The 17,287-nt window shown below is 34.9% G+C and overlaps 3 protein-coding genes across 3 annotated transcripts; all 3 read left to right on the top strand.

The window, feature by feature from the left end:
* The first annotated feature begins 1,407 nt into the window (after nt 1-1,407).
* Nucleotides 1,408-2,228, top strand: LOC115455823 (sulfur globule protein CV3). The gene is made up of 2 exons (XM_030184566.2): nt 1,408-1,565; nt 1,738-2,228. The coding sequence occupies exons 1-2, from the start codon at nt 1,530-1,532 to the stop codon at nt 2,056-2,058; spliced, it is 357 nt and encodes a 118-aa protein (XP_030040426.2). The 5' UTR covers nt 1,408-1,529; the 3' UTR covers nt 2,059-2,228.
* A 1,608-nt stretch (nt 2,229-3,836) lies between these two features.
* LOC115455841 (putative protein TPRXL) lies at nt 3,837-10,030 on the top strand. Its single transcript, XM_030184583.2, has 4 exons — nt 3,837-3,964; nt 6,397-8,648; nt 8,749-9,042; nt 9,286-10,030. Exons 2-4 carry the CDS (start codon nt 8,607-8,609, stop codon nt 9,868-9,870), a joined length of 921 nt encoding a protein of 306 aa, XP_030040443.2. The 5' UTR covers nt 3,837-3,964; nt 6,397-8,606; the 3' UTR covers nt 9,871-10,030.
* Nucleotides 10,031-10,822: 792 nt separating this feature from the next.
* LOC119188943 (uncharacterized protein DDB_G0271670-like) lies at nt 10,823-15,637 on the top strand. The gene is made up of 3 exons (XM_037437220.1): nt 10,823-12,953; nt 13,092-13,310; nt 14,597-15,637. The coding sequence occupies exons 1-3, from the start codon at nt 12,912-12,914 to the stop codon at nt 14,912-14,914; spliced, it is 579 nt and encodes a 192-aa protein (XP_037293117.1). The 5' UTR covers nt 10,823-12,911; the 3' UTR covers nt 14,915-15,637.
* Nucleotides 15,638-17,287: the final 1,650 nt, after the last annotated feature.

The raw sequence follows: 17,287 nt of genomic DNA, 5'->3' as shown, positions 1-17,287 counted from the left end.
GCGTATAATATATACATGTAGGTCACCTGCACCCATGAAGGATTGATAATTCACATAGCAATATACTTTATCTATCTACACTAACATCGTAAAGGATAATTTTGAGTTTATGACTGTTTATATAGACCCACGAAACTACATGAAGATCTCTCACAACTAAAAAGCTATTTTGTTCCTGAGTAATAGGCTATATTTTCCTTTGAAATAGTTATTAAAGGAATCTTTTCCGATTTTTTTCTTAATCAATTAAATTATATCAATAATTAATTTAGATATTTACGTGGGTGAAGTAAAGTGCATTTAAGCGTAATTGTTACAGCTACTACTGAAAATACAAGTACGGTACATTGCTCATCAAACCACACTCTATGGCTTTAGAAAGTATTCCAAAATATCAACATAAAAAGCAACTAAAGTCTCCTAACATATAAAAGTTTAAAACAGTTTTACTACGTCACCGAGGCTTATAGTTGCTTTCGCACAATACCTTTATTTTGCTAAATAACCTAAATAATCTACGTTTAAAAATACCATACTGCCATTAAAAAAACTCATGAAAAAGATAAACACAAAAGTCAAATGATCTGAAAATAATCACACATAAACACTAAAAATATATCAGGAATTATGTGTGCGCAGCATCTAGCAAAGCGTACGTAGCTTTAGCAGTAAGGAAAAGAAATTGCAGCAGCCCTACATTACATACCACCCCAATGCAAGTCCCGGGCATCTTCTACTACGAACCGCCGCTTTAAATAAATGATCCCAATCGCTTTTTTCAATCCTTTGTGAAAATGGACCAATCAGAACGAAGTATTTTTGACATGCTTGCAAATGACTTATTTTGATTGGTTTATTTTTGGGGTCGGATGAAAATTAAGATTGGAGTCGTTTATTGAAAACGGATATAACTCGGTTAAACCTCAAGTCTACCATACCTAAACCATACGCCTGAACTTCATGAATTTAGACATTTATTGCTTAGAGGTACAAGACATATTTTGTCGCGGCCCTATTTGCACAGTTATATATGTATACCTCCTCGTGGTTGACATAACACATTGAGGCCTGGCAAGGCCCTCGAACATTTCCCACTCCTTTTCTTCCCCGCCCATTTTAGTAAATTCCTATTCCTCCCCGTTTCTTGCCCCATTTATTTCCCCTCTCACCTCAAGGCCCCTGAAGTAGCTAAACTGGTGGGTTCCTGAATGCCATACACAGGTTTCCTACGGTGTTTACTGAAAGTACAATATCAATAAAAATAATGAAAAAAAAAAATCTATACATATTAATGTTTCAAGAGTACTGCTGATTTTGTTGAAAATGTTGACTGTACAGTAACCTTATCTGTTGTGATCACTGTTGACTTTTGCTGTGGGAAAACCTTATTGTTTCTACCTATGCCGACAGGTGGTATCGTTGTATAATTAAATCCTTCATCAAACATCATCTTGTATAAAACGGCTCCGCATTCGTGATTTAGTAACAAAACTAATTCGAACTTTACGACCCGCACTTTGTAATTAAAGATGGCTTCCAAATTTGTACTTGCTATTTGTTTGATGGTGAGTAGTCTTTGAGAACCAGGTGCTTTAATTATAACTAACTACTATTGTGTACAGAAGAAGATGTTTTTAATCTATAAATTGCCTAACGACTGATAGTAACACAGCAGCTTTTTGGATAATATTTAATTATTCACGAAAATACTAATCATGTTTATTTTCTCTTTTCCAGGTCGCAGTAGCGTCAGCAGTACCACAACCTGGTAGAGCTTGGGGTGGAGCTGGTTGGGGTGGCGCCGGCTGGGGAGGTGTCGGTGGTGTCAACCCCTGGATACCACCCTGGATTGTATCATCTCCCTGGTACCCTCAATGGAGTCCTTGCACCACAATAGGCAGCGCTTGTGTCGACTGCAACACCAAACTCGTGTGCACTAAAGTCGGTGGGCTTGTACGTGCTTGTTCTGACCCTACCCTCCCCTATTGCAACCTTGGAGAATGCTCGGCTACACCATCCGCAGAATGCGCGCCCGAACCAGTTCCCGCTGCAGTTTAAATCAACTAAGAAAATTCTGGATACAATATAAAGAGAGTGTTTAAAAACTCTGACCTGATATATTGACTTTAGTAGTGTTAACATCGTGTAAACAAGTCTGGCTGCGCAAATATTTTGTTAAATTTAATAGATTAGATAATATTTTGATAAATAAAGTTATTTTAATGTAACAACGTCTTTTCTTAACCGTTTTGTACGAACATGGAAACTGATATATAATTTTATACAGCTTATGATTTTTTCATTGTGTACCTTACAGGTATAACAAATATAAACTTTTATCGTATGTGAAGTATAATGTGTGATTTAATTAAAAAGATATTCGAAACAATATTTACATAACTACTAAAATTAATACGTATCACAATACTACATATGATTCTATTGATTTAAAATTAAGTCTTACATTATCTCCAGATAGTGAAGAACCAACAATAGCGCTATCTGTATGACTCAAAAATACCACTCCTCGAACCACTCATACGCATGTACCTAAATGTGATTCTTTGAATAAAAAACAATATTACCAACTAATGCATAAAATGTACACGTATTTAATCAATAATTTATTACAATATTAAACTTCTCTTAGATTAGGTATAATTGACCACATTAGTAGCTGAACAAATTCAAAACGTCAAATCACCTATACACCTTTTTAACAACATTATTTTTCTTTTCCTAAGAATTAAATAAAAAGACATTTACTTCACATCAAGAAATAATGAAATAAAATATAAGCGGCGACAGCCTAGTTGGGTGTGGAACGGACTGCCAAAACGCATGTCCGCAGGTTCAAAACCCAAGGGAACACACCTCTGACTTTTCTAAAAAATCATGTGTGTATTCTTTGTGAATTTATCGTTCGCTTTAACGGTGAAGGAAAACATCGTGAGGAAACATGCACATCTGAGAAGTTCTCTATAGGAATTTCGAAGGTGTGTGAAGTCTACCAACACGCACTAGGCCAGCGTGGTGGACTAAGGCCTAATCCCTCTCAATAGTTAGAGGAGGCCCCTGCTCAGCAGTGGGCAAGTATATAATACAGGGCTGATATTATTATTTATTATTATTAAGAAATAATGAAGGCTGCAGTTTTTTTTATTATAACCCCACTGTACCAGATGGTAACTAATGGGGTCCAATAGATTGTCGACTGACGTGAAATGTTTCCCTCTCGGTAGTCGACACATATATGCCGGCCTGTTGAAACCGGATATACACAGGCTGATCCCGGAACGCGACACACTTATGTGGGCTACTATAGCGGGTCTTAACACCTTATGTACAGTGGTCGCTATCTGGGCGGATATAATATAACCAGCAATAATTAATATTCAAACGCAATCGTTCGGAAGCTATTGTTTCTTCACTACATAAGGACTGCTTCTTGTAGCCTCTCTTTAAGGCAATCGTTTTCGATCGAAGTTTTACTTCCATAGGTTTCTTACGTAAGTTACTTGCGAACAATTTACTAATACAGCTATTTTAACTCTAACGTTGACATTTTATTATTAAATTCGATATTTATACGAAAACTATTAAAGAATAACTATGCTTGAAAAACATATTGAGGTTTAACAGTATGATGGTATCATTTAAATAAAATTTTATTCCCGAGCGACGCCACAGCTGAAGGTATTATTCCAAAGGAAACAGATAAGGCCGCGCATGAACATTCCTACTAATACACAGAGAACTACTTCAAAACTATAAGTGTAGAACATTATCGGTTTCCCACTACAGGAAACTGTTGAGCTACGTTTGCTATATTATGTTTTCTATGCAAGCCTGATAAATTTCAGATAAGGTTCATATAAGTATTATAAAAGACATAACGCACCTTCAGTTTCATTAAAGTTACAAGATGACGTCCCCGGTGAAATTTCTTTCACTTCTGTTCGCTGTAAGTAATTATTTGGATTTGTTTATATCATGTATTTATGTTTCAATATTTAATATTTAAATTGGCATAAAGTAATAGGCGTAACTGGCGACAAATTATTAAATTGAAAATCTCCTCTTTTTGGAAGTTTGTAGAAAATAGCTCTGACGCTAAAACATGTTAATTATGGTAACACGACAAATTAGAAGTAATAGTATCACTGTTTTAGAATTTTATATTTTACTTTAATCTATATATATAAAAATCAATTGCTGTTCGTTAGTCTCGCTAAAACTCGAGAACGGCTGAACGGATTTATCTTATCTTGGTCTTGAATTATTCGTGGAGGTCTAGGGAAGATTTAAAAGGTGAGAAAAATTCGAATAATTGCCGGGAAAATCCTCAAAACAGCATTTTTCTATTTCCCATACAAACGTTTTCTAACTAATACGTAGAGTCAATTTGTAATTTATTACCGCTGCATAAAGTTCAAATTCGCGTGCGCGTTGGAGGATCTAATATCGCGTTCTGAAACTCAACAAAAGTGATAGTGAATCGCGAACGCGACAAAATTGCATAGTCTCAAAATACATAGTACATAAATAGTGGTCGGCTTCGAGAAACTCAATTTTAGCTAACTTCAGTTGTTAATCTATACTATTATATAAAGCTGAAGAGTTTGTTTGTTTGTTTGTTTGTTTGAACGCGCTAATCTCAGGAACTACCAGTCCAAATTGAAAAATTATTTTTGCGTTGGATAGCCCTTTGTTCGTGGAGTGCTATAGGCTATATATCATCACGCTATACCCAATAGGAGCGGAGCAGTAATGGCTAATCTCAGGAACTACCGGTCCAAACTGAAAAATTATTTTTGTGTTGGATAGCCCTTTGTTCGTGGAGTGCTATAGGCTATATATCATCACGCTATGACCAATAGGAGCGGAGCAGTAATGACTAATCTCAGGAACTACCGGTTCGAATTGAAAAATTCTTTTGTGTTGGATAGCTCTTTATTAGTGTAGTGCTATAGGCTATATATCATCACGCTATGACCAATAGGAGCGGAGCAGTAATGGCTAATCTCAGGAACTACCGGTTCAAACTGAAAAATTATTTTTGTGTTGGATAGCCCTTTATTCGTGGAGTGCTATAGGCTATTTATCATCACGCTATGACCAATAGGAGCGAAGCAGTAATGGTTAATCTCAGGAACTACCGTGTTTGAACTGAAAAAATCTTTTTGTGTTGGATAGCCCTTTGTTCCTGGAGTGCTATAGGCTATATATCATCACGCTATGACCAATCGGAGCGGAGCAGTAATGAAACATGTTGCAAAAACGGGGAAAAATTATTAGTTTTGAGAGCTTCCGTTGCGTGCGCTGCGTAAACGGTTAAAGTTATGCAACAATGATGTATGACGGGATTATTCTTCTTAAAAGTTCTAAAAATATATTATAAAACAAAAGTCCCCCGCTGCATCTGTCTGCCTGAACGTGTTAAACTCAAAAACTACCCAACGTATTAAGATGAAATTTGGTATGGAGACAGTTTGAGAGGCTCCCGGGAAACTACTACTTTTATAACGGAAAACTTTAACCTGAAAAACTCATTTACGCGGGCGGAGCCGCGGGCAAAAGCTAGTATTATATATATAAAGCAGTAGATAAGTTATTAAGCTACCGTACTATAACACTTAAAAAAATTATAACATTATTTATTGTCGTTTAATAGCTTTTGCTTGCGGCTTGTCCCGCGTAAATGAGTTTTCCGGGATAAAAGTATCGCTATATATTTCTCCAGAACAAAAAATCATAATATGGCCTTCCCAGAGTCTCAATCTATCTCCATACCAAATTTCATCTAAATTCGTTCAGTAGTTTTTGAGTTTATCGCATTCAAACACACAAACAGATGCAACAGGGGACTTTATTTTATATATTAAACGTTGTAATAAGTATTTGAAAGAGATATTTGAAAATGTTTTAACTTTATACAATGTCATAATACTAATTATCTTTAACGATTATCTTAAGATATTGCAATAATAAGAAAAATGCGGGCCGGTTTTCCACTACGGTTTCTTACCGCCGTATTAGAGCATTTATTTTTATATTTGCTTTCGTAATAGATCGCAAATAAAACAATTAAGAAGCATTTTTATCCATTGATCCTTTATTGCTTTTTTAAAAACAACCTATATAATACGACACGAAAGTAACAATTCAGCCAGTTCTAATTAATTTCGAAAAGATTGGATATCAACAAGAAGCCAATTATCAATCCATTAAACCCACACAATAATAATATACTATAATTGTATATTATTTGAATACATGCAAATGATGTACCTTCTTCCTCAAAGAAACTACGCATTCACTATAAAAAATCTTATTGCAATTAAACTCTAAAACTTAGTCACAACGCCTGATTAAATGACCTTTCTAATATTTCAGTTCGCACTCTTTGCTGTGGCATTCGCTCTTTTCGAAGAGCCTCGTGAACTCCAAGAACTCGACCCTCAAGTAGGTGAAGAAGAAGCCAGGGAATTTGCAGCACTCTTCAGCAATGGGGTCAACTCATTTGGTCGATTCGTAAACTGGACCGCGTGCAATGCTTCTCAAACTTCACTGATTTCCTGCATTGACTGTCAAACTCGACTCCTTTGCCTACCTAACAACATAGGTATCGCAACGTCCTGTCCCAAAGACATCTTTCAACACTGCAATCGGGGAGTATGTTCGAACATTAAAAGTCCAGACTGTTAAAATCAAAACAAAAATGGAAACTTGCTTTTTAAAAAATGAATGTTTTTTTTTATATAATTCAAGCGTGTTTTAGTTGTAAGGAACAATTGCAATTGAAAATTAAATACAATTCACCCAAATCACTACAATTGAGTACTTTGGAAACAACGATTCAGAAACATTTTCCAATATTAGACAAAATCTTTAATTAATATAACATTACTTTATATATAAACAACATTTGAAGAATTGTGACTTTCGACTTTACATTAAACGTTGTATTCTTGTACATGTCTTGTATTTAATTTTGATTGTAATATGCGACTTGATTGAATTTCAAAAATTCTAATAAATTATGTTTATGACTATTCTCCGATATTTTTTAATGTGCATATACCATTGCTCGTTTAACGCGACAAGTAATGAACTACAATCTTCTAACGAGTGATATCAATAGCTAAAGATTCCGATTTTTGTGCGTCAATGTTTTATGAAGTCTCACAAGCATCACAAATAAGAAGATCGGCAAAGTGAAGAGGAACTTTTTCGCTTTCGGAGACAAAATACGTGATTTCATGATCATATTTAGAGTGTCACTGCTAAGATACGAATTACAGAAATTCGTACCGCCAAAGGAATCCTTTTCAAATAAATACAATATCTTGGAATTTAATGAAAATTCTTTTGAAGAACATAGTATTAGCGGCTCCAATGGTACGCGTCGACCCGCGTCAACCCTTCATTGTATAAAATTACAATTCGTATGCCTTAGATACGAATATATTTGCCACTACTCTTTGGTAGCACGTGGATTTACTAACTAATTTTTGTTATCTCGTACGAAAAATTCATCATAAGTCTTGCTATATCTGCTAAATCATAAGTTTCTTGAATGCAAGCATCTTACTGCCTTCTTCTACCAAACTGTATTGTATAACTCTAGTGTTTTGGTTTAAAAAAACATTGTACGTAGTGTATAAACTGGGGATTGTGAGAATAATATGCAGTCTGTGCAAGCCCCGAAATATCTATTTGAAGTAGAAGTGGTTTGCCTCCAGTGAAAACAAAACAGTGCTGTTGTTTAAAATTCACGAGCCTTAAACTAGGCATTTATAGGTTCCGATCACGGCGGCTGACGTACTTACTACGTAGGTGTGTCACGACTAAATTGTATTTTACTGTGCCCTTTCACGTACACAATAGGATAGAGCATCGCTTTAGATTGATACAAAAGTCACATTTACACTATTGTAGCAAATTTCCACGCATAGGAAGACAAGAAAACCTAGCCGCCTTTAAACCCATGTAACTGCAAGTGAAAATATATTTTTAAACCATTACCATTTATAGGCGATCATGTCGGCTACCACTAGACTAGTGGTTATCTCATCTCGCTAGCTGGTATTTAGTTGTTTAAAAGTCATTAAATCAGTTTTTTTTTATTTTTTGTGTAACGGTTCTGAACCAGGATATTGAGAACGATTCCTAGGTAGTGCACGCTCCGTGTTGGCTTTTTAGCATGATTTGCTTGTTTTCGAATTCTCATAGAGGGTATTTATGCAAATATAGGGCCGGTCGTAAAAATTAACCAAATCATTTCTCAAAAGTGCCTGTAATTGGTCTATTGGACCGCCAATGCCACATTGTAAAGGGTTAAAGGAAGTTGGAAGGATGTTCTTCCTAATCCTTTTAAATGATAAGTAGACAGGAAACGATATGCTTTCAATAAGAAAACAATTTGAAACAATAATACAAAACCTATTGTATGTATTGTACCTTTTATGAAATCCTTGTCAAATGAAATACATATTATCTAGCAAAATCATTGTGTATTTACAGTATATAAAGTAAGGTCTGATCGTGCAACATTACTTTTTAAACGTGGGTAGTGGGGGAAAGTACATCTTCCAGCTCACAAAATGGCGCTTAAGTGGACTTTAGTATGCCTTTCAATCGTTCTGGTAAGATATTTTTTATAACGATAAATCCTCTAATTCAGTGTGTTCTTTACTTATAACCTAAAATCAAGTGTACTATAAAATATTACATTTCATTTTTTAGTTTGCTGCAACTCTAGTTATAGCTGAAGAAGCAACGACTGAGGTTGCTGACAGCGACGAATCTTCAAATAGCACCGAGGCAAGCTCTAGTGATACTACCCATCATGCCGGTCCACCACATCATGGACATCACGGTCATGGCCCACCGCGTGGACAACCGCGCGGGTCGCATCGCCACAAAAGATCTGCTGAGCATCACAACAATCATAACGAGAAATCTGCACAGCATAGAAATCAAAATGGACATCAAGCGAGCGCTGGACGTCGCCGCAATTCGTGCACCAACGCTATTCGTGTAAGTGTTTGTCTTCGTTATGATACGCTATGTATTAAAAATCTCCTATATATATATATAGGAGAGAAACCTGTGCTGCGGCGACATATATATATATATATATATATATATATATATATATATATATATATATATATATGTCGAATATTTAAGTATATATATATATATATACTTAAATATTCACGGTTACCATCGGATTTGTATCGTTTAGAAACACATTTTAAAGTTTTAATTACGTTTCAGAGAGTAAGTTGCCGAGGCTGTCACGAAATCGTAGAATGTCGGAATGGAAATAGGCGACTGATTAGAAGGTGTGGTGGTATGGAACCTTACTGCAATAACGGTCGTTGTTCCTCAAGGCCTGGAGCTAGATGCCACCGCTCACGTCCGCCACTCAGGCCCACTCGGACTCGCATATCCTCTACAACCTCCAGTGGTGATACCACTTCAAGTACATCATCCCAAAGTACAACTGGTTCGACCAGCACAACTTCAAGTGATAGTACAACAACCGCCGATGACAGTACAACTACTACGACAGGAAGTACGACTTCTACAAGCGGAAGCACTACAGACAGTACTAGTTCGACAACGGACAGTAGTACTTCCACAACGGACAGTAGTACTTCCACAACAGACAGTACTACTTCCACAACTGACAGTACCACATCAACAACAGACGACACCACTTCCACAACTGATAGCACAACGTCAACTAGCAGTGACAGTACAACGTCTACGACTGATAGTACCTCTTCATCTTCTTCAAGCTCTTCTACTTCAACTACAACCGAAGAATCCGAAGAATCTGAAGACTCCGAAGAATAAACAGCTACAAACGTTTCAACTACTACAAAATTTTGCTATTCTACAGGATTTTTTCCTTCAAAATGCTTCCCACGACATCCAAAATATATTGATACATTTACATTGTTTACATAATAACATTACTTTTAAATACACGCAAGGTTGCAGCACACGACTACAATGCTAGATTATTTATAAAACAAAATGGTATCTCCTAACTATTCGTGTAACAAAGTTTGCTATGTCAATGCAACAATGTAAGTATTCTTAATAAAAAATATAAAATCTTTAAATATATTCCTATCAGGCTTACTTAAAATTTCTGGTACACTAGAACCACATCACACGCATATTAGTGTTAAAATAGTAAAAGCTAAAAATGCTTTCTCATTTGCAAACTTCTTAGAATCATATTTTACGCAGTCTGTCTAAAATTTTATAAGTGATGAGAGCACCTTGTTGGGAGGGATGATGACGTTTAGTAAAAAATATGAGAATATTATGTGGCCCTACCTTAATGAGTCACCTATTTCTTGTGATAAATCTTATATCTAATTGTTAATTACTACTAGGTTTCCCACAGGGTCTAATCCACCACGAAACAGTATAAAGATACTAAAAAAGGATTTTTCATTTTTTTTTATTTATATAATTGATAAATATAGGTAGATCTAGTAAAGTTGACTTTTCAAACATACACCTCATTCCGGCCCGTGACCATGAAGGCTGCGAAGTTTGCGAAACGTCGGAAGAAAATCATAATGTACTATAAACCGCGCTATAATTATAAAAATAGTTTTATTTCGATGTCTAACATTTGCATAAACATAAGAAATCGTTTTAAAGGTACTTGTTTTATTTCAGAAGTCATGTAGTTAAAAACATGTACATGCTGAGTTAACTTAAGAGCGAAGTCCTTTTGAGATAGTACCAAAAAAGAAACAGAAAGAGTCTCTTCACCTAATCAATATACAATAATGATTTTTTACGCAGATAACAGGTAGTTACATAAGTGATACACTTATTTTTTGGCTTCTATTAATCAAATTACTTATTTGAATAACTTAAAATAATAATTTATATTATTTCTCGGTAATGTGCTCGTCATGCTGAAAATTAGAAGCTCAAATAAACCTTTTAAACTAGTACATAGCCGCGTCGCAATATAAATAGAAAAAGCGATAATATCTATCCAGACGGAATCTTATAGAAGATACAACCGCTTAGAAAACAAAAGAACTCGTTACTATGCGATCCTAAACTGAACTATGCAAGCAAAATATTTTAGGTTAATAATTGTAATGATTGATTAGTAAATAAGTAGTAGTTAGTAGAGGATTAGTATACAAATAACAAAATGATAGACCAATTAGTAAAATGTGGACAGCTTTGTCGCAATAAATCCCTCATCCCTTCTCAATTCCTATTCTAATTAAGGGTCCGCAACGAGAACATTATCCTTTAACGCAATGGATTAAGGTTACCATTTGCGATTAGGAGAAACGCCTGCTCGTAACAATATTTCGTAGTATACCAGCAAAACAACAAATGAATAATTTGGTGTTAAGAGATTGAATGAAGATCATCATCATAAAACATGCAGTACCAAAAAAGCATGAATGCGGAAATAAAACATGTATGGATCGAGGAAGGAATTATCTTTGAATCTTCTGGAATTTCAAATACCATGCGGTTACTTTTTATATAAGCTCTAAGCTAAGTAACTCCACTGCACCTGATGGTGCACTCACCATATCTCTCCAAGCCGTGTCGCCCCAAGACATACAGTATTGATATTTTCTAAAAACATCCCTTTTATCTATTGAGGAGAAGTCATTTCCATAATGAAGTAGCATCCAGATAGACTGTCGACTGATAAGAGATCTCTCGCCTGTTGACACAATTGCAGCTTTACACTAATTGTAATAATTATTTTAGATCTAAACCAATAACTTAACTTAAATGCCACATTACTGAGGGCTAATTTTGCCAATTACCAGATAAAGTTATTCGAGAAAAATTTAACTTCAATAAAGAAATAAGGCTTTGTTGATAATGATTAAAAATGTTAATATGTTTTCTATTAAAAGTATAAATTTCCTTCACAACAAGTGCGTATTCCCACCTAAAAAGCCGACAACGCATCACTATGACTCTTGGTATTGCAGATGTTCATGAGCGGTGGTAATCACTTATTATCAGGTGAACCGTATGCTCATATGCCCCAATAAAAAAAAATATTCCAACAATTGTCCCAAAATAATATGATATGATATCATAAACATTTATTTGAAAAGAGAATATATTTGTGCAAAAGAAACTGTTTTTCATTTACTACAAAATTTGCTTTTGAATAGCAAATACTTCAGTAACTTGACATTTCATCAGAAACCACGTATGTATGTCACGTTTTACAAACATAATATTTCATATAACTCATTCATGCGTGAACATTTGTTTAGCTCAAAGGCTTAGTCGTATTTCAATAAAATGACAACCACTTTCTAACGTATTTTGTGATACAATGCTTAGCTTATTGTCAATTCATATTCTACATTGTTTACGTAAAAATCAGTGCTGAGAAGCAATATTTTTTCTCAAATATTGAAATATGTTCTTAGTATTATTTAATTATTTTCAATATTTCGACTGATTAATAGATTTTTTATCGATATTTGGAGCACATCCAATAACTTTCGTAATCAAATAAAAGCTTGTGTTAGTATAATTATTAGTGATTAATTTTTTTGCGTGTTGAAAAATATTTCTGAAATTAAATGTATAAAACTTATTATAATTATCATTTTACCAACGAGACCAAAGGCGTTTTTCCTAGATTTGGTACATTTCAGTTTAACGACCAACGTGTTAAATAAATTAATATCTCTCCAAGCCGTGTCGCGCCCATGACATACAGTATCGATATTTTCTAAGAACATCCCTTTTATCTATTGAGCAGAAGTCATTTCCATAATTATTGTAGTACAATTCTATATAAAGTAAGTTTTGAAGAAATAGCAACACTTCTGAAAGAACAGGAAGTCATTAGAGATACGACCACGATGACTACCAAGGCGATCCTAACCTGCTTCAGTGTAATACTAGTTAGTATAAAAAGAATTCATCAAACTTATTTAATATACAAGTATAAAAATGCTGGATGTATCATATTCTAGGTAAACGATTCCATTTTTTTTTTAGTTTACCCGAAATTAAAAAAAGATTATAATTTTTTTTTTTAGTTTGCTTCAGCAATAGTGTTAGCTGAGGAATCTTCTACTGAAATCGCAGCCGCATCGAATAGCTCAGAATCAGCCCCTGCTAATGACTCCAGCCATGCAGGCCCGCCGCAGTTTCCAGCATTTGGCCCTGGTCACCCGCCATCTCGTCACAAACGATCCCCTGAGCAACATCAACAAAAGGCTGCTCCTCGTCGAGCCGCGTGCAGCGTTGGTAGTCGAGTAAGTATACTTAATAATATTCTAAATAACAATTGTTCATTTAAATTAAGCGTCTAAGTAGAAGTCCTAATTTACGAACGTATCAATTGATCTTAAATAGATTAGCAGTTAAATTTAATCGAAGTTAACATTTGTATTGAAGATTTGTAACGGCATTATCTATATAATATTATGTATATAAAAATAGATCCCTATTTACCTAGTTCACGCCATAACTGCATAGCAACTTAACTAATTTGATTATTTTTTTTTAGTTTCCAACAGTTTGTAGAAGGTTCTTACAAGAAAAATTAAGAAAATTAGAAAATTTCAGAAAACTTAACGACTATTTTAATTTCGTGCATTTCACAGTTCGCGCATTTGATGAATGTGAATGTTGAAATATCAGTTTAGTTCCCATAATGGATTTGAGTAGAAACTAAATTAAAAACCGCAATTCATATTGAATATTCATAGCTAAGACTGGACAAAGTCTGTCGTGGTATCTAGTTGAAAATAAGAGTCATTTTATAATATCCCACTATGCAATTTAAATGTGCAATTTTGGAATATTAAGATATTTTTAGCACACATAGAACGCTGAAACAATCTGGATGGAAATTAGCACAAACCTAAGTCAAAAACTAGGTTTAGGTTATTTTTATCCCGACAAATGGCAGGTGGGATTTTTATAGTGGAAAAAACCAATTGCGGCATTTAGTTAAGTGTAACAATTCTTAACACACACACACACGACATAACGCATTTATCCCCGAAGGGATATGCAGAGACGCAACCAGAGCACCCACTTTTCGCCTAGTGTGTTTCGTCCCACGATGATAGGGGGCGAGCCTATCGCCATATCGGGCACACATTCCAGACTCCGGGCTGATACTGAGCAGAAAAACCCAAAACTTTGCCTGACCCGGGACTCGAACCCAAGACCTCAGAGCGCTATCGTACCACGCATGCAGTACAAATACGCCACCGAGGCAGTCTTAACTTTTTAAATTTTAGCTGTTGGTGGTCCGATCTACCCAGAATGAACTACCAATAGCTAAAATTTAAAAAGTTGTATAATTGTGAAATGTAGGTAGATGTTGTAACTTTGACTTGGCGGATAACTAACACCTGGGTCCCCCCCGTGACCACGAAACGTCGAGAGAAAATTAAAGTATAAAAATCCGAAAAATAGTTTAATATTAATCGCATAGTCTGGTGAGATCAGACATGACTGAAGAGAGATCAGACGCAGGACCAACAGCCTCATGTGCTTTGCGAGTGAATATTTTAAATTATTCTTCCAGGGATCTAAATGCCGCAGTTGCAATGAAGTGATTCAGTGCCTACCAAGCGGCAGAGCCATCATCAGAAGATGCTCAGGAGCGTCTCGTTACTGCAACCGCGGTCGTTGTTCCGCCACTCCTGGCGGTAAATGCCGTACAACTACGACTTCGTCATCATCGTCTCCTGACACTAGTACTACTTCAACTTCCTCTACTAGTACATCAAGTGATAGTACTAGTTCTACAGCATCTACTACATCGACAGCCTCCTCAACTTCTTCAACTTCGTCAACTTCGTCAACTTCAACTACAACCGAAGCGGAGGACTATACAGAATAATCAATCGTATTAAAATCTGATCATTTAGATAAAATATTTATGATTTTATTGACCTGTAGTAGTATATTTAATCTTAATAGTGTAATAAAATATATCTTTGCTATTCAGTCGGGTGTGCATAAACGGTTGTTTTCAATAAAGAATCCCAATCTTTATCTTCGATCTGATTCCGAGATTGAACTAATAAAATTAATCAAGTATGTCAAAATACTTTTTTCTGATTGGCCCATTTTCTTTACCCAGTTTATTGAAAAAGGTGGAAGGATTTCATTTTGCTTTATACATTGCCTTTTTATGTAATATTAAATTGAATTTGCCGTTTACCAGCAATTTTACTGACATAATTTTCAACCTATTCTGGGATACAATTACTAATGTTATTACCAAATTTAATGAATTCGAAGTCTCCTCATAACATTATATAACATTTTCCAGAACAATCATAAAAATATATGTAGAATTTTATTACCTTCAAAGTTTTATAAATTTGTGGTTTTGTGTGATAAGTACATATAAATAAAAAAATATATTATCAGAAAAATGTTAAAAAGTTATTACAAAGAAAAACTATGTTTGTAACATGATTTCTAACCTTCATAATCATTTTTTATAAATTAGATTTATTAATATAACATTGATAATAATCATTTCATTAAAAATAAATATTGCGATTAATACTATATATATTTTTTTATTGAAACATAATGCAAATGTTTGGAGTCATTCTCAAAAATGTAGCGTCCCTCAATTAAATTTGTTCCTTTATAACAAATAAATAATATATTCGTATTATGGACTACGTCAAAGCATATTACATAAATATGAAATCTAGTGTTTACAAAAATACTGTGTCATATGTTAAAGAGATATTGGAAAAGTGGATAGAAATAAGCTTAATTCATGAGAATTTGCCAGGTTCATTAATTAAATAATTTACTGGTGGTAGGTCTGTCATATAGGAGAGTCCTGGCTGGGTGCCACCGCAATGTATATGCCGCCAATCAACAGTATGTAGTCAATGTAACTACTGGACAAAATAAGACTTAACATCTCATGTCTCAGGATGGCGAGCGCAGTAGAATACCAAACAATAATTTGTAATTCAAGGTATTGGATGGTGTTTCAATTGTTTATGGGCGGTCATATCGCTTACCACCAGGCGAACGGCAAGCTAGTCTCTTCATACAAAGCAATAAAAAAAATCTAGGCCATGATCCAGTGGACGGTGACAGAGGTGGATTACGGATTCTCATCAACAAATAAGACTACGATAAGCGGTTGCCCGATGTTTACCATAACTCCAAAGGGCCTAACGTTGATCCCTCGATGCTTTCTATCCTTAATCCTACCAAGTTTTTTTATAAACGAATGATGAAAGAAGCAAAGCTGCTCGCCTGATAAGTGAAACCACTACCCCTCAAAAGTAACAACAATATCGCAATACACTCGTCACCCTAAATAAGATGCTAATTTTCATAAAGTCCAGCAATTACACTGATATAATATTCTTAACAAATAAAAAAATATATCACTATTCACTCTAACAGCTTATTGCCATCCGCTGCTGAATGCTAGCATCCCCAAGTGAGTCCAAGCATCCAGCATCCATCCGTTATCCACCGCCTATTTTAAGTCGTCCGTCCGTCCAAGTAAATAGAGACAATTAAATGATTGCGCGGCTAATGCATGTCTTTTTTTTAGTAAGTCTGTAATGAGTAGAAACAAAAACGTACCGAGTAGCATTGCCGAGCCAATCCGGTTCTGCAATATTGTGAAGAGGGCCAATCAATTCTAGGAATACAACGACCGACATCACAATAGTTCTATCTCTCTCATACTTTTAGCCGATATTCACATCGCGGATGGATTGAAAACACTCAGATCACCTCAATGTTTTTTTATAATAAATATAATGATTAGCGATCAAAAATATTAGTTGTGAGTTTTTATTTCAAGTTATAAATGTAATTTGTGGTGATGTTTAGAAACAAAGATTGCCTCAACAACACCTCCAAAATATACATATATCGTGCAAATTTTTTTAACAATAAATTTGACACTTGGTGTTAAATTTATGTATATAGCTTTAATATACTTTGATTCTATCCTTGAATGCTAAATTACCAAGGCAACGCAAAATTTGCTTAAATTTTATAATTCTTGCAATTGACTTCTATGTCTCGGCCTTTATGTAGTCCATAATAATTATTTTGGTTGACTTATGATCACAATCGTACAGATGGTAACCGGTTTTAAAACTAAGAGTAAAAAATATTGCGTTTTTTATTTTAACATCTAACAAAGGGTAGTATGACGGGTATGGTCGTATTTTGGAAGGTCAAACATTAATAATTTCAAGCGTCAATATTTCTT

This window comes from Manduca sexta, chromosome 10 (genome assembly GCF_014839805.1).
Source record: "Manduca sexta isolate Smith_Timp_Sample1 chromosome 10, JHU_Msex_v1.0, whole genome shotgun sequence".
NCBI classification, from domain to species: Eukaryota; Metazoa; Arthropoda; class Insecta; order Lepidoptera; family Sphingidae; genus Manduca; species Manduca sexta.
Note: the sequence above shows the minus strand (reverse complement) of the source record. Positions and strands in the feature narration are given on the sequence as shown.

What these genes read in the sequence shown, in the direction of transcription:
- LOC115455823 (XM_030184566.2), top strand. Translation starts at nt 1,530, where the DNA reads ATGGCTTCCAAATTTGTACTTGCTATTTGTTTGATG. An exon ending in TACTTGCTATTTGTTTGATG is followed by an intron (nt 1,566 to 1,737) that starts GTGAGTAGTCTT and finishes TCTCTTTTCCAG; the next exon opens with GTCGCAGTAGCGTCAGCAGT.
- LOC119188943 (XM_037437220.1), top strand. Translation starts at nt 12,912, where the DNA reads ATGACTACCAAGGCGATCCTAACCTGCTTCAGTGTAATACTA. An exon ending in CCTGCTTCAGTGTAATACTA is followed by an intron (nt 12,954 to 13,091) that starts GTTAGTATAAAA and finishes TTTTTTTTTTAG; the next exon opens with TTTGCTTCAGCAATAGTGTT. An exon ending in CGTGCAGCGTTGGTAGTCGA is followed by an intron (nt 13,311 to 14,596) that starts GTAAGTATACTT and finishes TTATTCTTCCAG; the next exon opens with GGATCTAAATGCCGCAGTTG.
- LOC115455841 (XM_030184583.2), top strand. Translation starts at nt 8,607, where the DNA reads ATGGCGCTTAAGTGGACTTTAGTATGCCTTTCAATCGTTCTG. An exon ending in TATGCCTTTCAATCGTTCTG is followed by an intron (nt 8,649 to 8,748) that starts GTAAGATATTTT and finishes TTCATTTTTTAG; the next exon opens with TTTGCTGCAACTCTAGTTAT. An exon ending in CGTGCACCAACGCTATTCGT is followed by an intron (nt 9,043 to 9,285) that starts GTAAGTGTTTGT and finishes ATTACGTTTCAG; the next exon opens with AGAGTAAGTTGCCGAGGCTG.